At 43.2% G+C, this 25,281-nt stretch overlaps 1 protein-coding gene across 39 annotated transcripts in view; it reads left to right on the top strand.

Annotated features, from left to right (window-relative positions):
* The window catches only part of KCNMA1 (potassium calcium-activated channel subfamily M alpha 1), a 736,361-nt gene that overhangs the window by 631,890 nt on the left and 79,190 nt on the right, over positions 1-25,281 (top strand). For 36 of the 39 annotated variants that reach the window (XM_040485497.1, XM_040485500.1, XM_040485499.1 and 33 more), the window contains one exon: positions 11,654-11,747. In XM_040485497.1, coding sequence (XP_040341431.1) covers positions 11,654-11,747 — 94 coding nt within the window. Of the gene's footprint in view, positions 1-7,093; positions 7,181-11,653; positions 11,748-25,281 lie in introns of all 39 variants that reach the window. The other 3 variants (XM_040485537.1, XM_040485536.1, XM_040485535.1) reach the window with 1 other exon arrangement.

Below are 25,281 nucleotides of genomic sequence, written 5' to 3'. Positions count from 1 at the left end.
AGCAGTGCTAGGCAGAGCACATCGGGACAGTATTTGGTCCTCAGGCTGTTAGCATGTGGCCCTGATAATCTCTTTTAACTCTATAGCCTCTCCAAATCCTGGTGTCCACCTCTGTCCAGCAGAGATAATAGCTGATCTTGTGACATTGCAGTGTTGAGTAACTTGTCTGAGATCAGAACAGTAATGAGGGTCACAGGTGGGACTTAGGCATGTGACCTGACTCTAGAAACTTGTAACCTCATACTACTCTTGTAAGCAGAATTCTGACAGCAATTGGTCTGGATTAGAAGTCAGCAGACCTGGGCCCTGGTTCTGGGTCTGCATATTACTGTAGTCTTGAGCCCAAAGAGAATGAGACCAGAATATCTCTAAATCCCTTCAAACCCTACTCCTGCATCCTACATCTTGTTTTCTGTGTTGACCGGAAAAGGGGCCCACCATGCACTAGCACTTTAAAATGTTGCACGGGATATGTCTGAGGATAAATTATAGTAGAGTACAGATAATGATTTTGTAGTTCAAGAGCATCTTTAGAAGGTGACTATGCCCTTAAGAAATATACTAAATGCTGTGTTTAGCGTAAAATCACAATCCAGACTGGTCCTTACCTCCCAAGGTTAAAAACATACAGTATTTCTAAAGTGTTCTGGCAGAACATTCTTCATTGAGCCATGGAGGGTACCTAGCTTGCACTAAAAACCCATGCATTTTACCTTTATCTGAGCTTCAGAGAAAGTATCAGTGCAACCATCTGGAATACATATTAGAATTCTAGGTGGCTCTTGTCATAACCACCTCAATGGAAGATATGGTGTTTATGGGTGAACCAGAAATAATAGTGATATTAATAATAATGATGGTCCTAATCTGCATAACATCTTATGGTTTAGAAAACAGTTTCACATACCCACCATTAGACACTAGGCTGGTCTTCAAGTAGAATTATTGGGGCAAACATTAATTTTTAAAACATAAATAGTACAATGAAAATATGATGGACATTTTCTGCCAGTCATATTTGCTTGAAGCTGTTTAGGGGGAAGAAACACTAAAAGAGAAGGAAGGTAACATCTGAGTCAAAACATATAAGCAAATAAAAACTTTTACCCCAAAGTAGAAATGTAAATCAACATTGTGTTAACCAGAAGAAGTTGATGTGAAGTGTGAAATTAAGTCCATGAGAGACCTGACCCTTTCTCTCTGTTCTGTTTCTCACCCCAGGCAGGTGGCAAATCTCAGATTCCTGAGGCAGTATGATCTTTTCTCCACTCCTTTGGATGTCTGACAATTTGTAAATCCACAAGGAAACCTTTCTTGCAAGGGTCTCCCTTAACAATCTCATGCAAACAGCATGAAGTGATCAAAAGAATAACTCTGGTTTCATATCTGCCTTGCCCCATTCTGAACAAGAGAGTGTGTAGACACACATGCAGATACTAACTAACATAACGTCTTTGTAATGACAGGCAGGGTGGGCAGACCCAGCAGGTTCTTGAGAACACTCTTGAGAAATGGGCAGGGCAGGGCCAGGGTTTGAGGAAAGAGAGTGAGGTACTTGCCTTGGACACCAAATTTAAGATGGCACCAAAACTCTCAGTAATCAAGATAAGTGATAGTTTCATGCAATATTTTTTTTTAAATCAAAGTGCAAAAAATCCATGATGAATAAAATGTCAGAATTTTAAATAAAGGTGGGATAGATAACAATTTTAATGCTGGCTTTTACATACTGAATAAGCACAACAAAAAAATGGCAGCACTTTCCATGTGCCAGGTGCAGTGTTCAGGACCTTATAGTCATTTTCTCCAGATACATTTCAGTGGGGCCTGATTTACCCTACAGTAAATCCAAATCTATTTGATAATAAACCATATTAGAGAAAGAGTTCCTTTACAGGCTCCATAAATTCCATTACAGTCCATTTTGTCTTTGTTAAACATACGAGTTGAAAATTACAATCCCTTTATTCACTATGATCATTTTAGACACACAGCTCAAAAAGATCGGCATTAACTTAAAAAATATATATTAGCATGCTTGTGTCTATGAAGTACCATTGTTTTCTGGGATCTAGCTGATGATTTTATTAAGTATCCTGAAAGGAGGGGAAAAAAATCAAAGATAATTATAAATTTATAAATACATAATTCATCAGTATAAAGTGATTTTAATGGGATGGATACAGAATTATCTATTTCCTCATGAAAATAACAGAGATGTTCTGATTAAGCCCATAATCTACTATATGTGAAATTCTAACCAAACTGATGGGGCACATTTTCTTTTCTGAAACTACCTTTGATAAGAAATGCATTACAAACTCATCAGTTTGGCTTCCTGTTAACAAAGAGACAGCAGCCGTCTGGATCATTCTGGATTCACAGTGAAACTGCCACACCATGTATCCTCCAACTAAAGCCGTGCAAGTTTGACAAGGGGCAGATGAATCCAGGAGTTATTGTGCAGGGGTTTAAATCTATGCGGCAGCTGACGGTTGAAATAATCATCTATATATCGCTCTGAGCTAGCTGGGGAAAGGTTGAAGCTGTATATTTTCAACATATCTAGTCTAATGGTTAATCTGTTGTCTTGTGCGGGCTCTCTCAGGGTGGATTTGCAGCACATACTGACAGCTTCAAGGAATTGCTCATGGTCGATGTGGATTCTCAAAGTGCAGGGTAGATGAATCTGACTCCGCTTGAGTTGGAAAATGGGAAACTCACCTGACTGGTTTCCCCAAATGCGAGGGGACCTGCCAGACCCCTAGCAGGTTGGATAGCAGGGACCTTCGAACTACTAAACTACCTCTGCCCCTCCCGACTTCCCCAAATCTGTGCGCACTTGAAGTGGGCTCCATGTGTGTTCCTTTTGTTGTCTGGCCATCGTGGCATATGGGGAAACACATTGTCATTTTTGGAAACCGGACGGCTAGGAAAATGTGAGAAGAGTCATGAGAGCAGAGATCAGCAAACTTTTTCTATCAAGGGCTGGCTAGTAAACATCTCAGCCTTGGCGGGCCACTAGATCTCTATTGCAACTTCTCAACTGTGTTGTACAGTGAAAACAGCCACAGACAGTAGGTCAATGAATGTGGCCATGCTCCAACAAAACTGTATTTATAGCCATTGAAATTTGAGTGTCCTATCATTTTAATGTGTTACAAAATATCGTTCTTCATAGATTGTCCCCCAACCATTCAAAAATGTAAAAACATTTGTAGCTTATGGGCTATACAAAAACGTGTTCCAGAATATAGTTTGCTGACCCTGGAACTCGAGAAATATAAGAAGAAAGCAGCTCTTGATGCCAGGCATTTAGCAAGTCTCATCCTTACTCTGAAACTTGTCTCCCACCAACAGTTACTGCACATGCCAGGGCTACAGAAAGGAGTCAGATACACCCTTTGGCTTCAAAGCCATGAGAATCTCATTGGTGTTAGAGTAAAGAATAGGGAAAGAAGGAAAGGAAAGTTGAGAAGGGGCTGTTTTGTTGGACTCCTGTATATTTTTTTCACAGTTTGATTCAAAGTAAAAGTTATCTTCCATCTTCTACTACCTTCCCGAGCTCCAAACTCCATAGCATTAATTCAAGGAAGTTCTTGCATTTCTCATTTTAGTCATGTATTTGCGCTTAGAATTCCATTGTTTACCTTTGTGTTTTATCTCTGAGAAGCTAATATCTAGTCTTCGTTTGAGACTTTTCTTTGCTCTTGAGACGATAGAAACAATCTGTTCCAAGGAAAAAGAAGAAAGAGCCAAAGGCAACCAGATCTCCAAAAGGAATTTTCTACCAAATGCCGAGCAGAGCAGAGCATTGGGCAGGTTATTACAGCAGGTCAAGTTTTTAGCGAAGATATACGAGCTGAGATTCTAGATACAAGGCATTTTGATGAATGTTGGACTCCTACCAGGATGCATATAGAACATGAGGCTTATGGTTTGAGATGGGGAGGGGGGGGGCACGGGTTCGGGAGGTAACATCTAATCTACCCTGTTTGATTTTTGAGGATCCATTAGGTCTGCAGTGTTTCCGTAGAGAACATTGCAATCCAGGTCATGTGGGTTCTGTTAGTATATTTATATAGTATTTTTCCTCTCTCCCATGTAGGAGCTGAATTCTTTCATTACTCTGTGTTGATGGACTCAAACTTACACAATTCAGGTTTCCCAGGCAGTGAATAGAGCCAGAAATACACCCTGTGATTAGCTTCTACATAACCTATTGTTCCTTAAAATCTCCCTCCCCATCCTCCTATTAGCTCTACAAAAGCCAGAAATGAAAAAGCTCCAACAAACCTCCCCTCCCTGCCCCCCTCCGCCTACCTGGGGGCAGGTGCTCCTGTGCCTATGCTGGGGCTGCAGGGCCACTTGGAGATACTTTCCATTCTCATTTTACATAATGACAGGTTAGTGTTATTTTCAACCCACATCCTCTAGATTTTCCAAATAAATGTATTTCCTGTTCCTCGGCTAGAAGTTGTGAAATTATCCTGCCTGATAATGTAAATGATAAAGTGATTGTTCAATTATAGAGAATTACATATGTTATGTGTTGGAAATATTATTATTGTTGGCATTGCTTTTGAGAGATAGTGTCCTTCATCCTTTCGTATTTCATCTGTGTATCAATATTCCCCATGATCTTTCAAAATATAGGTTTATGGATTGGTCTTATCAATAATACTGCAAAATGTTCACCAGTTTTCTGGGGGGAATGAATGTTATCCCAAGGTTTTCAGACCAGAAGCCCTCATTCCAAGGATATCACCCACTATAACTTCCCCATGTTCATGACCTGCTTATGACCCTCTAGGCATAGAACTTGGCTCTGATGCCTGCCACACTGTGTCCTAGCCTCCTTAGTGGCTCAATCTCACTGATGGGCACATGACATTTCCCACTTATGGGATTCATCCTGAACCAACAGTCAAGTGCTCCTATACAGCAATTATAAAACGAAACTTGCAGTGTGGATTATTTATCTGGCATTTGTTGTTCTTGTTGTTTTCCTTCATTGCTTCTGGAAGCATCTGCACCTTCTCACCCATCTGTTTTGTGTGACAGGCAGCCAGGGTTCTGGTAGTCTATGATTACAAGACAGGAGACGTCCTTCCCGAAAGCAGGGGCCATTCTGTGCTCCTGTCCATGGATTGCTCTTTCGTGGCCACATTATAAGACCTTGAAGAGTTAACTAGCCCAGATTTTCTGGGGAAAGGCTAAGCCTTTCCATCATATTAGAGAGAGGTTGGGTCAGCTTAGGAGTTTTGTCCATTGTGAATTACCTGTTGGGAAATTACGGTATTACTGTAACTTAACATGATTTTTCTTGGGGAGAAAGTTTGGTAAACATACAGAAAGTAGGAAGCACACTGTTAACATCCCTAGTCTGGCAACTTTACCCTCTCTCCTTACCCTGGCTTTATTTTAGTTCATTTTTTACCTGTGCCAAATGTTTATTTTCATTGTAAACAGTCTTAAATTTAAAATACACACTTTAAGGGGCGCCTGGGTGGCGCAGTCGGTTAAGCGTCCGACTTCAGCCAGGTCACGATCTCACGGTCCGTGAGTTCGAGCCCCGCGTCGGGCTCTGGGCTGATGGCTCAGAGCCTGGAGCCTGTTTCCGATTCTGTGTCTCCCTCTCTCTCTGCCCCTCGCCCGTTCATGCTCTGTCTCTCTCTGTCCCAAAAATAAATAAACGTTGAAAAAAAAATTAAAATACACACTTTAAGGGGTGCCTTGGTAGCTCAGTAGTTAAGTGTCTGACTTTGGCTCAGGTCTCACAGCTCATGGGTTCAAGCCCCGCGTTGGGCTCTGTGCTGACATCTCATAGCCTGGACCCTGCCTTGGATTCTGTGTCTCTGTTCCTCTCTCTGCCCCTCCCCTGCTCACCAATTGTCTGTCTCTCTCTCTCAAAAATAAATAAATATTAAAAAAACTAAAATAAAATATACGCTTTAAGTCCGCTAAACACTTTTTTTGCCAGCCTCTATATGTCTCTCTCCCATCTCTACCCCATCCTCAAAATTAGACACATACCAGAAGCAAAATTTCCTATTTTCCTTTTCTTAGAAAACTTTATTTAAATTCAAGTTAGTCAACATACAGTGTAGTATTGGTTTCAGGAGTAAAACCCAGCAATTCATCACTTACATATAACACCCAGTGCTTATCCTAACAAGTGCCGTCCTTCCTGCACATCACCCATCTAGCCCGTCCCCCACCTACTTCCCTCCAGCAACCCTCAGTTTGTTCTGTTTCAGAGAGAACAAACTTATGTTTTGTCTCCCTCTCTATTTTTCTCTTAGTTTTCTTTCCCTTCCCCTATGTTCATCTGCTTTGTTTTTTAAATTCCACATATGAGTGAAATCATATGATGTTTGTCCCTCTCTGACTTATTTTGCTAAACATAATACACTCAAGTTCAATCCACATTGTTGCAAATGGCAGGATCTCATTCTTTGTGATCGAATCTCAGTTTTAGTAAAATAAGATTTGTATCTTGAAAGATGGAAAACACACACCCACTTTTTTTTTTTTTTTTGTCACTCATGACACAAAGAGATGCTACACATCCTTCCTTCTTAGGAGTTCCAAACCTATGGCATTTAATACAAATTAGGCAGCAATCATGGCCAAGTGACCAAACCTGTGATGTGGGATGAAAATGACACTTTAACATTGAAGATTGATAACTTGCAATATAATGATTAGTCAGTAGGATGCATTCTAGCAGACTTCAGGAAATAATGGGTCTGGTCTTGCGGCTAAACTGAGTTTTTGGTGTCTGTGTATTATGTCATAGGGGAGAAGGGTCCTCTGTAGGTTTTTGGAAATTATTGCACAAACAATATTGTTTTCTGACATATTATCCCTTCTGACGTTGATGACAAAAACCCAGCAAAAAGAATTTCAAGAAGCCATCGGGGTAAAAGAAAAGAAAAAGAAAAACTGCGGTTCAGCTGTGAGGAAGAAACTTCCCTTTTCATGTAAAGCGATCATTCTATTCAATGTTAAAACTTGTTTGGAACTTTCCTAATGAAAAATTTTGCAGAGGATTCATTTCCGTTTTCTTTTTCTCGTTATTGTTTGGCAGTCAAGGTTGCAGCTAGATCGCGCTATCCCAAAGACCCATTTGAGTTCAAGGACACAACTCACAATTCTCGGCTTGTGACCGAGCCAGGTGAAGGAGTTCTGGAGCCCGTCCTTATTTTAATAACTGCACCCCTTAGTGTTCTAGCTTAACATGCTGAGCTCAGTTGAAGAAGAAAGATGTACTATTGTTGATTTCAGCATGCCTTCAGCTTGTTGGGCAGCAAAAGACCAAAGAGAAAAGCCATAGAAAACAATAAATAACAATTAAAGTGACCCTGCCCTCAAACTAGCAGCTTGCTCAAGACTTTAGTCGGAAGCCCTGTTAGCTAGATGCCTTTGCGTTCAAGCCACTTTGCATGCCGCTCACTCTGAGTGATTCCAGTGTGAATATGACATTACTAATGACCTGCTAAGTGTGTGCAGATGTGGGTTTCTCCAGATGTGGTGATTCATAACGTAATGGAGATAGCCAGTCGACTCATGTTTATGGGTTGTTTGCCTTTTATTGCATTTCCGAATTTATTTGCTTTGAACTGTTTTTTAACTCCAGCCAACAAATTCACCTTTAAGTGTCAAAGGGCCTCATCCCCCTAAACCCTGTGGAGGAAACAGGGAAGAAGGAATGTGCCCCAGGCTGGAGCTGAGCATAAGATCCATCACATGTCAGCACTGGGCTATTTGGGAAAGCTGAAAGGTGGAATCCTGGCCCCATTTTACTCAAAAGGCCCACAAAGAGGCGTTGGTAACCCTGACACAGTGTTTGCAAGCTGGCGACGCCAATAAAAAAAGAGATTTCTGTTTTAAAAAAAAAAATCCAGTAAAATATAGGATCATCTTGAAATAAGCCCAGAGTTCTGGCCAGTGTTTCTGGAAGATGTTGCCTTGCTTTCGCTTGAAAACAGAATGCCGATGAAGAGTCGAGTAAAATGTTGTTACAGATGTTCGACTCTGCATTAAGGCTGTTGGAATTACCACCACATCTTAAATCAATTCCCAGAACATTGTCTGGAGGTTATGTCATTGAAATAATGAATCCTCTTTAGTCAAGTATAAGCAAACATGTTAAAACATCATTGTAACTTTAAATTAAACTCTAGCGCAAACCAAGGGATCTGAAGCCTCATTAGACTTGCCTGACATTTTTCTAGCACTGAGTCTTCCCAAACTGTAAAACTGTTAGATTCAGTGCCTATTAGACAAGTGAGCTCTGGGAAGTTACAACAGCACATTAAGTGTTATACTTAGGGATGTGCAAAAACAAGCCCTTGAATTTTATGAGGACTTGGAGACTGGATGGAGAGCTCCTATAAAAATTCCACGTAAGATTCCTGAACTTGTTTGTGTTTTAAAGAAGCTGGCAAGTCAGGTTCCTTTCAGAGATCATATCGTCCACAGTGTGGTGCAGGTGAAAATGATGGAGACAGAGGTGTATTGTAATTAGCCAAATTAGCCAAAATGCAGTCTAAGTAGGAGCCTGAAAATGTGCATTGACAGGAGGTGCTGGCCAATTACTTCAATACGTTTGTCTCTCGTGAAAGTAAGTAAATTTAAGTCTCCTTTGTAATTCAATTTTTACTCCTTTCGTGTAGTCACAGAAGCCATGAAATGAAAATTATATTTTATAGCTTAACTAAAAGTTTTTCTAGGTCTGCTTTCTTTAAATATGCAGAAATTGATAGAATCCATAGAAAGGCTAATAATTAAATATGGTTTATAACCTACTTATGAGAAAGAAGTTATCACTACTTCTCTCATGGGATCTAAGCCATATGTAATGGTCTCCATTACCCAACGTTCATATATTTAAGCTGAAGACATTCCCCCCCCCCCACCCCATTTCTTCAGGGAACAGATCTGCATTTCTACGCCTGTGAGTGCAGGAGGAAACCTTTGAACATGAGTTTCATTTAAGAGAACAAATCCCAGTTTAAATGCAGCATGATTATGATGGATGATCTTTGTGAGTTGCAATGAAAATAAATAGTTTCCTTGCGTAGAAGGAGGTATAATTTTAGCACTAGAACGAAGTGTCTCCCTGGAGCTGGGTAACTTACATGTCTTCCATTTGAAGATCGCTGCAGGTAAACAAACAGTGACAAGGTGCAAGGATAACCCACGCTTAACCAAAGTGGGTTATTATAGGTCCAGGGCCAATGGGGAAACAACAGTTAAGCAGAGGTATCCAACAGAAACGCCAATGAGTGTGACTTCTGTTCAGGTCTTAACTAAAATAGACTCAGCATATAAATTGGACAAAACCATGGTAACATCTGGGGTCCTTGAATGAGGCTAAGTCATAGTAGCTTAGGTTAGGTGAAGAACCTTTTTGGATATGTCACTCCAAGCCTAAGGAGGCCTGTGTGATAGAGAAGCAAGGACACTCACCCCCACTAGACCCACTCACATGCACACATTATTTTAGTCTGTCCTGTGACTCAACGAATCGACGTCACCCTGAACACAGTACAACAACTGTAAGCGGTCCATATTAAAAGGCAACCTTGTATTATGGGTGGAATCAATGCAAGACTCTCTACCCCATCCTTAGATGCGGAAAACGCCAAAGTATACTTAGACACACACGTCTCTCTCTCTCTCTCTCTCTGTCTCCCTGTTCCTCCCCCTCTCTCTCTGTCTCTCTCTCTCTCTCTCTCCCTCTCTCACTGCCTTTCTACCCCATTATTAACCTGGGATGCCTGGCCTCCTATCCTGTGAAAGGAAGATGAATTCAGGTCAAGCTCAGAGTGCCTGTTTGCTTGCTGAGAGATGCATATCAACTCTAAGTGATTTTTTTCAATAGCATTTATGTGGCTTGTATTTATTTCCTTTAATCTTTTAAGTGCTGTTTAGTCTCTGTGTGATTTGCTGTGGATACTCATTTCTGATAAGATGCGATATCCTCCCAGCCACATAGTTCCTGCCTGGAGCCCTAAGTGACTGATAGGGTCGCAGCCTGAGCCTGGGCCTCAGGGGGAATGGGGCGGGGGAGCAGCTGCTGGAGTGAGTGGGCTGTGGGCATTTGTAGGTGCTTCCTTGCCTTCTGGAATCACTCTCACCTCACACCGCGTTCTTGCTCCCTTTCCATGTGTCAGCCAGAATATAGACGAACCCCAGACTAACAGTGGATTAGGGGAACCTACGAAGTGGGACACTCTGAAGCAGGTTTGGAAGATAGTTGGATTATTATGATCCCTTGGAACCATGTATGGTAACACTAAATTTATTTAGGGTTTTCAGGAAAGTACCATATAATGCATGTCCTGATATGGGTCTTCCTGGGCATTCTCGAGTAGCTGAGGTGGCGTTGTCCCCCCACCCAAGACTTGTACACCATTAACGTATGTCAAGCTTCTTTTGATGTCATCACTGCTAATATTTCTCTTCTTAGCTTTAAGGTAACGGCCGTGCATTCTGAGTTTCAAGGGTGCTTCCTCCCAGTCTGTGTTGCAGTCAACTCTAAGAATCCAAGGAACCTATTTTTCCTTCTTGACATTACAGCTTTAGCCTGAATTGTGGGGGTGGGGAGAGGAGGGCTAGACTTTTGCCGCTGATGCCCTTGGGTGACAGGCTGGGTGCGCATCTGCTAATTATCAAGCAGTTCTCTTAAAAAGAAGCATGATGCAGGCTAATACATCTATAAAGCTTATTAGCGGGTGTCTTTGGGCAAAAGCAGTAGAGTGTGCTGTGTTGTTTGTGAGCGAACCTTCATATTGCTTAGCGATCTGTGTGGTTTAGACATTTGGAAAACAGCCTTTGGTTTCCAAACCCCTATGCTGCCCTCCCTCCCTGCCCCCACCACATCATCCGAGATACCATTCAATGGCAACCTCCTCCTTCATGTGGGTGCTCTTCTCTGGCCTGGTTCTCCAAACTCACAGCCCAGTCTTAATGAGTTAAAAAAGGATCCTCTGTGCACGACCCCACATGCTCTCCCTCTAGGGAGGTACAGGGACAAGAGCTGAGATGGGCTATGGATCCTTGAGCCAGCATGCATCAGTGTTCCCAGCGCTGACTGATTGAAACATTGGCTGTCAAGGCCTCAAATCCTTGCCTCTTTCCAAGGCTCTTCGTCTGGCGTGCAGGGATTAGGCACCAGCTACGTTGGTTTATTTGTAGAATCAGCTGGTTGGCGGCTACTATGCTGCTATTTCCCATACAACTTTATTTCTGATTTTGCTTATGAGAAAACCCATTCGATTACTCAACAAAATAACTAAAATTAACTCTAAGAAAAATGATCGAGTGTTCCCATATATGTAATATATTTTATATACAGATAAATCACGCGTTCTTTCCTTTCTTATGGTAGGGCTTTTACAAACTGGTTTAGTCTGTTTAAAGTGCATGTTCAAAGGCTGGAGAGTTAAGGGGTGATGGTTTCACCTTTTCGAAGCCGGCCTCTTTGACTAACGCATTTGGTCTTTGTCACTGGGTCCTAAAAGACAGCCATGAATTCCTAGTGAGTGACTGAGCCGTGAGTGTGTGTCCTTTGATAGCTTGCCTGTATTTCACGGTCTGCCCTCAAACTGTTCATAATCTCATGAGCTGCCTATATTTCCAGTTGAAGATGAGCCGCCATCAACACTGTCCCCCAAAAAAAAGCAACGGAACGGAGGCATGCGGAACTCACCAAGCTCCTCACCCAAGCTGATGAGGTAAGAAGAGGGGCCGCGGGCCATGCGGGTCCCCCTTGAGCGCCTTCTCCTCCTCTCCCGGCCCCCTCCCCGCCTTGCCCAGGCCCTGAGCCGCCCCTCCCCAGCAAGCACAAGGCGGGGGAGGGGACCAATCGTTAGGTGGCTTCTTAAAGGCTGGAGTATTTATTCTGTCAGCTTGTCAGCAGTTAATGATAGAGCTGAAAAAATTCTGTCATGAAAAACAGTTTGAAAAGCTGTTTGAAAAATACATAGGCTTTAAAGTCTTAGCTGTCACCATGTCCTGTCTATGTGTAGTTCCTAAACAGCAGTGGCACTAATGACGGCGGCAACCAATCAGAGGAACTCATGTGGTTAGTTTGCCTCCGGCAAGTCTCTTTCGGCTGGAGTCCCTCCGAGGACTGTTTTCTGTACTTAAGGCCATATGTGAGATGTATCATCACAATCAAAGATGAACCTGAAGATTACCTTCCTTTTATCCTGTCGATTGAAATCAAATTTCTGTTAATTGATTTTGACTGATAAAAAAGTCTAATAATCTGTGGACTTGCCAAAGCAAAGTTCAAAAGTAATCCAGTTCTGCTCAGGCTAAAAGCAGTATTAATTATGAAGTACGGCGTGTGTGTACTCTTTCTCTGTCTTCCTTCCTTCCTTCCTTCCTTCCTTCCTCACTTCCTCTCTTTCCTCCCTCTTTCCCCCTTCCTTCCTTCCCATCCTTCTTTCTGTCTTGACTATGGCTTCCTCTCAGAAATGGCAAATGAAACCAGATTTCGACAGACCTCTGCAGGTTTCTCTTCCGGGCCTCTTCGTCTTTCATTCCCCCAGATTGTCCGCGACTCATCTGCCAATCATGTGCTCATTTCCTCCAACATCCTAACTCTCCAGCACCCCAGTGATGAAACAAGAGTGACCCCTGAATGATAACTGCCTTGGAAATACCTGCCATCTTGATGTTTCTTTCTTCTTTTCATTGCCATTGGCTGCTCTCCTCCCTTTGATTACTGAAATACAATTATGGCCACTTCCCCCTACTTTTCCCTCCCTCCATTCACTCGCATCTTCCTGGCCTTCCACGGCCACCCTTCTGGGACACAGACGGGGCAGTCCTCCATGCAGTCCAGGGCACAGGTTCCCATGGAAGAAGCCCCTGGCCCCATGTCCTTTTCCGTTATGATCATCTCTTCCTGTTAAATGTTTCCTTACCAGTCCTCTGCCTGCCCGTTCGCTCGATCTTGCTGGGGTGTTGCTGATTTACATGCTTGTTTACACTTTATGAGGAGCAATGAAATGCACCAACTGCCAAGCTTCTCATTTTTACGATGCCAGTTGTCATGCTACCATTCGTTTCCTATTTACTCACCTTTAGGTAATCGCCTTATCTAATGCTAATAGTTTTATCCATTTAAAGGAGAGAAAAGCCCAGGCGCTTTCTTTTGCCTAAATTTAGAGAAGCAAGTAAATAAATAAAAAGAAGTCTGAAAAATCTGAAACCTTTGGAGCCAAATTCCCTGTCCCTGTTTGCTATGTAAAGTATGGCTCATTTCTTTGATCTTGAGTAATAATAATTCTGAGGCGTTATACTGTTTTCATATGCTTCAAAGCTGTGTCAAAGTTTTGCTGCTTAAGGGTACTTCTTTATTCTGTTGGCTCTTGGGTACCAAGATGACAGGTCTTCTGTACGAGGTGGAAGCTTTTTTAAGTCGTAGCCTTCAGCAAAACATCAAATTACCAAATCCAGGGTAACATACTTCTACACAAATGCCTTTCCTGTAGATATATTATACCATATATATTAAATACTTTAGTGTTACACGCTACATTTTATGTGCAATAGAAAGTGATGGTTTGAGGTAGCCTTGGGGGGACTTTTTTTCCACAAGCAGAAAAAGCTAGTGTATACCGTATCAAGTATGGTTTTTACAGGACTTTCTGCCCGAAGGCCTTTGTAAATAAGTAATGATCAACAGATTGGCTGTGGGTTTTTGAAAAGCATGCCTATGTCAGTTTGCATGATGGGGGAGAATTTTCAAAGTGGGTCTTGCTTTCATTGCCTGTTGGAGAGGGGCTGAGGGAGCAGTCATCCCGGGCTGGAGCTGTCTGCTCCGTGGTACATCAGAATTGCTAAACGTGGGTCAGGCGGTGAGCTGAAGCTTGCCAAGCTACGGAACTTGGGTTCTGGTATTGGTGCCTTTGGGCTACCGCAACGGCCACAGCTACTTCTGTTCCCACCTGCCCACCACGGTCTCACTTGCGGCTCAGCTGAAACAGCCTGTCCCACGAGGAGTCAAAGTCTCAGACACTCCTTCCTTGCCATGACTTTCTGTGTCCCAAGTGCTCTGGAGACAAAGACGGGGTGCTGAGCCGCCATTTTCCCTTCACTTCCAGCACGTGCAGTTTCGTTTGGTTGGAACACCTGGCCCTGACAGTGAGGTTGCCAGGACCTGTTTCTGTTATACGTCTCTTGTTGGCTGAAAAGAGAGAGGGGCTCATGCAGCATCTGGTGGCTTCTCCAGGTCGCCCCACCTCTTCACATACTCCCTTTCTCCTCTGCAGAAGACAGGGCTCCTAGGTCCTATTCCTCATGACCTGAAAAATCCATCAAGGAAGCTAATGACTTATTTGAAGTGAGTTTTTCGACATGAGTTTGCGGCTTGCTTGTTGGAGCAGAATCAATCATTCTGAACGTGGAAAGGTTTTAGTGGCCTATGGGCAGTGATAGGAACAGCTCCAAGAGAAACCGGAGAGCCCAGAATGGGCTAGGATGGGCTTTAGTTTACCACCGTGGCTTCTGCAAATAAAACAGGCTCTGCGCGAGGGTTTCTTGCAAACCATCCGCCAGCATGAAATGCTGCCGGGACTCTGCACTAATGGTCTTTGTCTCCCCTTTGTTCTGGTATCAGACATACCCTGGTTTTTCAGTGTCACTTAACTCTCGGCACAGTCATTAGGCGAACAGCTTCGTTTTGTGTGTCTGGATCCTGATGCACTATGTGTTTTAGTCGCCGTGACAGACAACAACTCTCGCAGCCAGACTGAGCCAAATGGCAACCGTCTGTGCTCCAAGCCAGGCATTCCTGGGTCATGACAGATAACCTTTGGCTTCCCATCCCCCGAAGGAGGAGCGGGCCATGGAGTTTCCCAGATTCTTGTTATTCGAATTCCTTGTTGGTCTCTTAACATGGAATGATTTAAGGAGCTTCTCCTAGTTTCCCTTTAAAATCAACAAGCACTCATTGTCCACTTGTCTCTGCTACTGTCTGTGCCTTGGGAGGAGGGCTGTGTTTCCCTTCCATTGCAAGGCCGTAGAGGGCAAGCATATTGTCTCTAGATAAACTAAGTCAAGTGTTCTTAATTTGGGGGTCTCACAGACCCCACAGAACATCAAATGAAAGCTCTCTAGAAAGACTCTCTAGGGGGGGAAAAAAGGACACTGGGCACCACTTTGACTACTATTGAAGCGGATTCATGGACTGCTTCAATCCCTGCCCAGCTTACAATCATATTCAGTTCCTTCCACAGCCACCTTCACGTAGTTGTATTCACAAATGCTGTTGGATCCTAGGAATATTTCTCCATTGGGTAGGCAGTACAGAGTAAACGTCTGGGCTCTGGCACCATATTCTCAAATGGGACCCAAAAACGCTGTGCATTTCAGCTGTTTCTGTTCCTTTTCTCAGATTAATTCTCACCCAGCAAATGTTTATCGAAGTCTACTGTATTCAAGGCCTAGAAAGTCTTTGAGGAGTGAAAAGTAAGATGGGTTACAGTAGGTCTCTGTCTTCAAAATGATCACAGTTTAATGTAGGAGACAGACAAGTGTGTATGGCAAAATAGAGTAGAAGGAGCTTGGAGATGTACTAGCAGAGGCCGTGAGAACAGAGAGAGATGTCATTACCCCTAGTGTGGGAGGCTGAGGCTGGTTTGTGAAGGAAGGTTTATTAAATCTACCCCTGACTGATGAGGAGAGTTCTCTAGTAATACCAATACCTACCCTTGTTCATTGTACTGGATGCCAGGCATCATCATTCCCAGAGTGTTATGCCTTTGAACACACTGAGTCCTAACTATAACTCCATGAGTAAGAATTATACTTTCCCCCATTTTACCGATGCAGAAGCTGAGTAAATGAGATGTAAAGTCTAGTGAATCTGGTGATTCTTACCTAATTAGGAAGATTGAACCCAGGTGGTTTAGCTTCTAAGCCCATATTATGAACTCTTTCACTGTTCTGTCCAGTGGAGGAAATAAGGAGGATGCTCGGGCCATTGTAAGAGGCTTGGTGTGGTTGGAACAAGGGGTCCCTGGGGTGACATAACTGGAGCTGGAAGTATGAGAGTATTCTTGCACCTACTCATGTAAGCCTTTGTCTGTCATAGGCATTGGGAAACCTTTGCAAGTTCTTGAGGAGGCAGTGTTTTGGGAGGATCACTGGTGACATTGTCAGGAGACGTTTAGGACTCTCCATCAGGGCAGCCTTGTGAAGACACACGTTACAGAAATAGAGAGGTGTGAAGGGAAGGCCCAGCCAGCCCCACCCTCTGCCAAGGTCCTTTGGGTGCCACACCACTCAGGGTCTCCTATAGAATAGTGGAGCAGAAGTGGGCCCCGCTCTTCCCAAGAAGGACACACAGCATTCCTGACATCAGTTGGTGTTACACCTGCTTCTCCAGGACCTAGGAAACTTGGAGGAGTAAGATAGAGGGGCCATGAGCCATGACGATTCATGTAGAATGTGTTGGGTAGACAATTTACCGAAGAGATGGCCCACAGCCAGGCTAGCAAGGATCACTGGCAATACTGACAACAGAGGAATTGAACAGGTGAGGGGAGTTCATGTCCCGAGACCTAGAAAATATTAGAGATCAGTTTGCTGAATAGGAGGGGAAATATGATTTGAGGAAAACAGATTATCTTCTTGGGCATTTACTGATCATCAACTGAAATAAACTCATCTGCTTGTTAAGGCCCATTTCTCTCTTTCACCTCATACCTTTTATAGGGTCTTTGGTGAGGACTGCCAACTTGAGAGGTTCTCGTAATGGCAAATGGCAAAATTTCCTGAGCCCAGTCCAAGTTGGGGACAGAATGCCACTCTTGCTGTTCTTTGCAGCTGGCAGAATGAAGAAGGAAGGCAGGGACAGCTTAGCCAAGTAAATTCACCTCTGGATGCACAAATAGCAAGTGACAGGCCCTCACAGGACTGGAGAAGAAAGAAATAGGGGGGCTCATCATACCAGGGCTTGGGTGGATTTGACACGGGTCTCTGGACAAGTTACATGTGCAGCAGAGGGTTATTATCCCAACCTCTCGTTTCGAGAGCATCATGCACGCTCTCCTCTAGGACGGAAGAATCTGTCAGTCCTCCCCGGTTGTCTCCCAGACACAAAGGCAGTAATTTCCTTCTTGCTTTTAGAGTGGTGGCTGCCTACCAAGAGATGACGTATTAGGTGGCAGTAGCTCTTCACTGTTTACTTGTTAGGCAGGGGAAAAAATGTATGTAGATAGATACAGAGAAGTTGAAAGGGACTTTAGTTTTGACAGAGTGGCTAGAGCCTGGCCTGAAGAGCCTGGTTTTGTCAAGGTGGCTCCAGGGCTCCCCCTCTCGCGCCCGCGGGCCCCCCCCCGGGGGGGGGGGGAAGTGGGGGCAGCTGTGTCTCAGGAGAGATGCTCATTACACAGGAGGGCAGGGGCAGTGTTGAAGGATGAGCCAAGGTAGGAGCCAAAAGTCAGTATCCTTGCAACATAACAGGAAATAGTATCCACCCAGAAATGAAATACACCCCAGAATGAGGCAGATTATTTATGGTGCTGAACACCCAGCTATGAGCCCTTTTGAGGAGGTCCGCCTGAGACACTCTTCAGCACAGTCAGACACTCACTTGTATGGCCTGTCGTTCTTGAACAGGACTTAGTTACTAACTGCCTTGTTTCTTTCGTGGAGTGGCAGAAAAAATGACGAGAAAGGAGACTAGAAAACTGACTTTTAAGCGTACTTCACAAGAACTAATATTTCATTTGCCTTTTTATGTTTGCTTATTCGCTGATTAACTCATGGGAGTGGAAGTCAACAACAGAGAGAATGTGAGTGTAGCATCCATGTTGGGAACCCCATCAAGTGACACAACAGTTCAGGTTCCAGAGAGTCACAGAGAGGCAGGGTGGGCAACCTGGATGTGTTTTTGTCATCCGTCCTGTAATTATCCATTTAGATAAGAGGTCCAAGACTAGGGTGAGCCATATGAGGTGCCTCCTTAAATTCCGCACCTAGACACTTTGCTTGCATCGCTCTGTCCCTGGCCTTGCTGGATAGAACCATAGCCTTTTAGTCGGTATGCTGCAAACAGTTGCTATCTCTGGTAGGACTGACTCAAACCATATAGTTTCTCCATCTGGGCAACACTTTATAGCAATGGTTCTCAAACTTAGGCATGCATCAGAATCATCTACAGCATCTTGGTAAAACAGCTTGATTCGGTAGGTCTGGCTGGGCTTGAGAATTTGCATTTCTCTCCAGCTCTCAGGTGATGCTGATGCAGCTGGTATGAGAACCACTGCCTCCGTAAGTCAGAACAGTGAAAGAAACCTGATGTCATAGGGGCTCTCCTTACAGAAATGTTCAGACTTGACAGTGGAGCACTGAATAGTTGCTTCATTCAGAACACCTGTCTTGACCACCACTGGCGATCAAACATGAGTCCTCCCCGCTGATCAGCTACAGCATCTGGATCCAGGAACACTCCAGACAGCGGGGCCAGTTAAAGTCCTGTTTTCAGAGTCTCCCTTTAGATCAAGATGCCCTGTTTCAAATATAGTCCTTGAAAAGCGAAAGAGCCTTGGTTGTTCCCACAGCAAACTGTCTCAAGATATCAAAGGTGAGTAAACTGTCACTGGGCACATTTTCTGGTCTCCCAAAAAGGTCTGGTGAGTTTGCATTGACTGGCTTAAGAGTCAAGGAATTAGAGTCAGACTAGAGATCATTCACCAGTTCCTCTTGTTAGTTGGTTGTTTATTAAGCATCTGCTGTGTCCTCTGCTGGGTTCTGGAAATTTGCTAAAGAGTAAAATAGGAGTTCCTTGCCCTCAGGAAGCTCCACATCTAATGGATGAGACAAAAATGCAAATTATTATCTCTGAAGGAGCATCTCTCACTTCTATAGGAACTCCTAGGAAAGGAAAACAACTGTCTCTGGTTATGGAGGAGGGAAGCTTCAGGGGGAACATATGAGACAAACTGTGAGGCCTCAAAAATATCCCAACAGTTCCACAATGGCGCTTGACATTGATAGATCCACCCCACAGAATTAGTTTTTGCCACTGGGACAAGAAGCCTACAGAAGGCTGAGAAATTCTCTCACGTTTTATCCAGCCTCTGATCTCCCAGGGAGACCACTGCAGGGTGGGGCCTCAACCTACATGGGATGCGTGGAATGACGAGAGAGCCTCTATGAGATGATAAATGAAGCCCCAAAGCTCAAGCAAGTAAAGGTTACAATTCAGAAACCATATCACAGTGCACCTGGGTGGCTCAGTTGGTTAAGCATCTAACTCTTGATCTCAGGGTCCCGAGTTCAAGTTCTGAGCTGGGCTCCAGCTTGAACCTACTTAAAAAAAAGAACAAAGAGCATGTTGTAACTTTCCTTTTTCACCCCCCTCCTTGTGTGTGTATGTGTGCGTGTGTGTGTGTGTGTGTGTGTGTGTGTGTGTTTTGGTTTGTTTACTTATACTTTAATATATATTTCTGAAGGCCAGTGTTGAACCCACTGCCACAGAAAAACTGGGATTTGCTGTATTTGCTCTTTAAAATATAATACCGGCTTCCTCACAGCAGGTTTGCTAGAAAAGGGATTTGTGGTTTTGCTTTAGGCACTTGTCTTCCAGGCAAGCTTTTTGTGTTTCTGCTGTAGCAGGGCATTTAGTTCACTTCCTCAGATTAATTGATGGCAAGTGGCATTCCTCGCTCTGCAAACCCTCAAAACAATGATCTTCTATTCTTTATTTGAAGTCAGGCATACTTAATTTCTAGCTGTGGACTTTGGAGGTGTGAGCTAAGATTCAAAAAGCATAGATATGAAAAATTTAACTCACTGGAGCTCCTTGGTTGCTATAAAAATGAGGGTATTTCTGCACAGAGCCTTCAGATACCGGGACAAGGCAAAAGCTGTCCCAGGCTTAATCGATTATTGAGGCTCTCCTTAGCACGTTGTCCTGACAAAGGCTCTTGGGGCAATTTCCTACTGATTATTCACACAAGCTGTGCATTTCATGAATGCCCGCCATGCTGGTCTGCCTGTCTTTGCAGCTCAGGGCACTGTACTTCAGGGCTCTGCGATGGAGAAGGAACAAGATCCAGCTGCCTCCTGTAAGTGGGAGGGGGTGGAACGGGGCCAAGTGGCATTGGCTTCCGGTCAAGACCTGTCTGTTCAAACCTTGCCTCTCCTCTCTCTGGCTGAGCCACGTTAGCCAATGTTACTTATCCAGTCTCTTTCCCAGGCACACAAATGTGTAGTCACAGCAGAAATTACATGCAAGTGTTACCTTGATGAGTAAATCATAAAAGGTAGGTAAAAATTTCAGCCCTGCAACATTTGTAACAATTCAACTCACAGTGGCTAGCCACTCATAGTAGCAACAGTAGTAGAAATAATTGTAGTAACTCTGCATTTGTATTATTGAAGTGCTCTACCTTTACTGTCTCCTTTCAGAAGAGCTACAAATAAATGGGTGGGTTGTTAGCAGAGTATAAAGAATGATAATAATAATGGTAGTTAACACTTCTTGAAGGAAAGCTCTGTGTCAGGTTCTATGCTAAGTGCATGACAGGACTTTACTCATGGAGTCCTCAAATGGAATCCATTAAGTCATGATGGTGATTAACACTCATTTTACAGATGAAGACATTGAGGCAAAGCACAATGTAACAAGTGGTAGATAAAGCCAAGATGTGGAGCCACTGTGTCATATCATCACTAAGGAAATAGTGGTTTCCTGCCCTCAGTGATCCACCCCCAAAATATACCCTTTGGAGAACGACTCTTGGTTCAGATGAATACATTAACTAGCTGGTGCACAGGCTTCCTTTTTCTTTTGAGCTGGGTTGTCATAGGTATGGATCCAAAAATGTGGATACAAGTTAAAGACTAGAGAGAAGTTCCCTCTTAGATCTAATTATATACATGTGTTGGGGTGAGGTGGTGCTGAGGAGGGAAGGGACATGGCCCAAACCCTTTGAATAAGATATTGTGTATTTCTGGTATAATTCCATGTATTCCTAAACTGGTGGCAGGATGCTTTTCTCCATGAAGTGAACAGGTGAGACTGAAGCACAAGAAGGGCAGCTGGGGTTCCTTCTAGGGACTGATATCTGATACTTCATGCTCCTTTTTCAAGGTGGACTCTTGTATGAGTTTCCTAAGGTTCTGCCATTTACTATTGTGGTCTTAAGTAAGATATTTACTATTGTGGTCTTAAGCAACAGAAATTGATGTTCTCATAGTTCTGGATTTTGAAAGTGCAAGATCAAGGTGTCAGTAGGGTTGGTTCCTTCTGAGTAGGAGAAGGAAGACTCTGTTCCAGGTCTCTCTCCTTGGTTTCTAGATGTCTGACTTATACCACTATCTTCACATGTCACATGTCTTCCCTCTGCACATGTCCATGTCTAAATCTCCTCTTCTTATAAATTAAGCAGCCATATTCAACTAGGGCCCATCCTAATGACCTCACTTTAATTTAATTACTTATTTAAAGGCCATATTGTACAATATAGTGACATCCTGAGGTACTGAGAGTTTACAGGCTTTGTAAACTCAGTGTACAGACCTTGTGGGGGACAAAATTGTGCCCATTTAACAACTCTGCAGCAGACAGACCTCACCTCATGGCATTCCTGTTATCCTAAAATAACGCATGTACATGGCTCAGTGGTAAATGACAAATGAGCCTTGAATCAATTATGGTGCATTTTATGGGAGTCGAGATTACTTTGTGAGTTGGGGAAATGTATAAAATAATTAAGATAGGAAAGACAATATCTAGTATTGCCCTTGATTCCAACTAAGTGGTCATTGAGGAATTGTCTGAGGACATTTGAATGGGTTCTCTTAATCATTTTGTGAATCAGTGATGCTGGGATGCTTTGTTCAGAGAGGTTTCTGGTGGTCTTCCTTTCTGTGTACAGCAAACTGCCAGGTCTTCTCCTGGGCCTCCTCTGACCATGGCAATGTTGGTTGTTGTGCTCAGTGGCAAATGCTTGAACTTTCTTTTGTTTATATAAGCTCCATCAATCTCAGTTTAGCAGCACATGTTCCTGTAGCCAACTGGCTCTTCACTGTTCACCTAGGTCAGAGACCTCTCAGGAGTTCAAGTCAACCTAAGCCACTTGAAGTTACTACAGGAACAGACATGGTAAAGAAATTTATCCTGTCTGGCTCAAAGTGGTTATGGATGCTCGTGTTGCTGGAATGAACCATATTCCTCCCAGATGGAAAAACAGTTATGGTCCTTCATGGAACTCTAGAGTGATCAGTCTTAATTCTTCCTATCTCTCATCTTTGCTCCAACAACAACCTTTCTTCAGTTATTTAGTGCCTTCTGGCTTTTTGATGTCCAGCAGTGGCCAAGTATTTCAGAATCCTAGCCTTGTCTTCCTCAGTGAGAGAACAATGCTTCAAACCTTGAGAGTCTTCTAGGTTCACCCAATGTTTTGAATGAAATCTCTATATCCCAGCTTTTCTGGAATGTCTCAAGTGATGAGAAATCCACTGCCTTGGGACACAACTCATGTCATTTTTTTTAAACCTTCCATTTTTATAACATTCTTTGTGTTTGGAAACTTGATTTTTGTTCTATTGAAATTCCACACATGGTTCGTCGCATGTTCTGAATCAGTTGTACACAATCAGTGGATTCCACCTTCCACTCGATGACCACCGTTGCACATCAGAAGACAGCTACTGTATGGGGCGCCTGGGTGACTCAGCCAGTTGGGCATCCAGCTTCGGCTCAGGTCATGATCTCACAGCTTGTGAGTTCGAGCCCCACGTCGGGTCCTGGGCTGACAGCTCGGAGCCTGGAGCCTGCTTCGGATTCTGTGTCCCTCTCTCACTGTGCCCCTCACCCGCTCATCTCTGTCTCTCTCTCTCTCAAGAATAAATAAAACATTTTTAAAAAATTTAAAAAAAAAGGCAGCTAATGTGCCTGGCCTGAGTCTTCTATACCTCAGGTTGGGCCAATACCACAGCCAACATCTTCAACCGTGGTTGGGGGTGCCATGTGTGGGCTCATTTGGGCCTCAGTTCTCTGAGCAGGTTCTAATGGCTGCTAGTGGATCAACACTAAAATATGCTTAGATTGCTCCTCACCTTTCAGGGCTCAGATAAAATGTTACCTTCTCTGGGAAGCCTTCCTTAATGTTTCTCAAATACCAGGCAATTAACAGTTTCTTTCTTGGTATTATCATACCACCTTGCATGATATGACACTCATCACGGTGTATCACAACTATTGATTGACATTTTCTCTTTCTTGCTGTATTATGACCCTCCTTTTGACTAGGGACTGTGTCTTCATCATTAGGATATCTCCCATTCATGAATCAAAATAGAAAATTTATGTTTATTGGCTGTTTGACGATTTAAGAAATCAAAGTTTGAATTCCAGGTACCCTGCTGGTCAGAAAGGAAAATATCTTTGTTTGAGGAGATTTTTAATGTTCTTCAGATAAAACTTTTTGAGGAATATCTTGGATCATACATTTAAGTTGTCCAGGCCAGGGTGAGAGGTATGTAGGGAGTACCTACTGCAACAAGGCATACCACTGAGACTTCTCTGATGCTTCTAGATATTCCAGTGCCAATCATGATTCACAACCCTAGTGTCAAACTGCACCTGAAACTAATATAAAATTGTATATCAACTCTATTTCAAGAATAAATAGGATTTCTTTTTGAAAAGAAATTATACCTGCTTCCTCCAAATCCCAGCCCCAGTTTAATGAGGATTGACATTAAAAAACTATCTTTTTGGGGCGCCTGGTTGGCTCAGTAGGTTAAGTGTTCGACTTCAGCTCAGGTCTTGATCTCACAGCCCGAGAGTTCGAGCCCCGTGTCAGGCTCTGTGCTGACACCTCAGAGCCTGGAGCCTGCTTTGGATTCTGTGTCTCCCTCTCTCTCTGCCCCTCCCCCGCTCATGCTCTGTCACTCTCACTCTCAAAAATGAATAAATGTTCAGAAAAAATAAAAAGAAAACAAAAGGCTGTCTTTTTTCTTCTTATTGAGGGACGACTGATCATCAGCCTTGTTTATTTACTTTTCTAAGATGAAAGTTGGAGGCCTTTGTGACCAAAGAATGATTCTTTCCCAAAAAGGTAGGGAACCCAAATGTATGTTCTTCCACCCAAGACACATATTTTCTAGAAGGAATTTTGGCCAGCTTGCTATATCATTTGCTTGCTTGCAGATTTTATGTAAATATTCTCCTGGCTGTCTTTTAAATCCTGAATGCATTAGGGGCAGTACTCAGACCTTCTTGAGATAATACTTCCTCTCTAACCAATAAATTGGGCAAGAGAATTTGAACCTGGCTCTATTTCTCTGAGGTAAATTTATTAAGATCCTCTTCGGGGCGCCTGGGTGGCGCAGTCGGTTAAGCGTCCGACTTCAGCCAGGTCACGATCTCGCAGTCCGTGAGTTCGAGCCCCGCGTCGGGCTCTGGGCTGATGGCTCGGAGCCTGGAGCCTGTTTCCAATTCTGTGTCTCCCTCTCTTTCTGCCCCTCCCCCATTCATGCTCTGTCTCTCTCTGTCCCAAAAATAAATAAAAACGTTGAAGGAAAAAAAAAAAATTAAAAAAAAAAAAAGATCCTCTTGCAAAATATGTTCTTCTAGGGCTGGGAAGAGTTCATTCTGTTCATTTTCTTAAATCTCTTCTCTTGGTGGTTTCTATCCACCTACCTATCCCAGATGGTATCTACAACAACTATTGAAGATTCTTCGAGGATAAAAAAAATCAAAAGTTGCTCTTTCCCTGATCTGTGACCAGTTCTTAAGAGAAACTGCCATTTTATTTTAGCAGTTTTGACCGAGTTCAGTATTTGAAAGGTGGCCTGGTAGTTTACAACACCTTAAGACCTCCCAACAGTTCAGCTACTGAGACGCTATTCCAAGGTGGAGTGTTTTTCCCCTTTGAAGATTAGATATGACAGTTCCTATAGTAATCCAGCATGTTTGTTGAAGGTAACTTTGCAGGATTGCCTCACAGGGTATTTGTCATTTGGTATAGCCTAAAAGCAAATTCTCAGGAATAAATAAATGCAGCGAGAATTTTCCCATCTTGAGTGGGGGTGGAAGGAATATTAAAGGGAGGGGAATCACAACAGGTATCTTGAAAGATTAATTCTAGGTATGTGGACCATTCCTGTCCCACTCTGTGTAGTGGATATATAAGTGAGAAGCATCAGAGAAATTTCAGAGGGAGAAATACTGAAAACTCAATAAAGATTACCCTTTGATGCTTGAAATAGATAACTTAAAAGGTAAAATCACTT

The sequence above is a fragment of the Herpailurus yagouaroundi genome, unplaced genomic scaffold (assembly GCF_014898765.1).
Source record: "Herpailurus yagouaroundi ecotype Mexico unplaced genomic scaffold, PumYag 163, whole genome shotgun sequence".
Classification (NCBI taxonomy): domain Eukaryota; kingdom Metazoa; phylum Chordata; class Mammalia; order Carnivora; family Felidae; genus Herpailurus; species Herpailurus yagouaroundi.
Note: the sequence above shows the minus strand (reverse complement) of the source record. Positions and strands in the feature narration are given on the sequence as shown.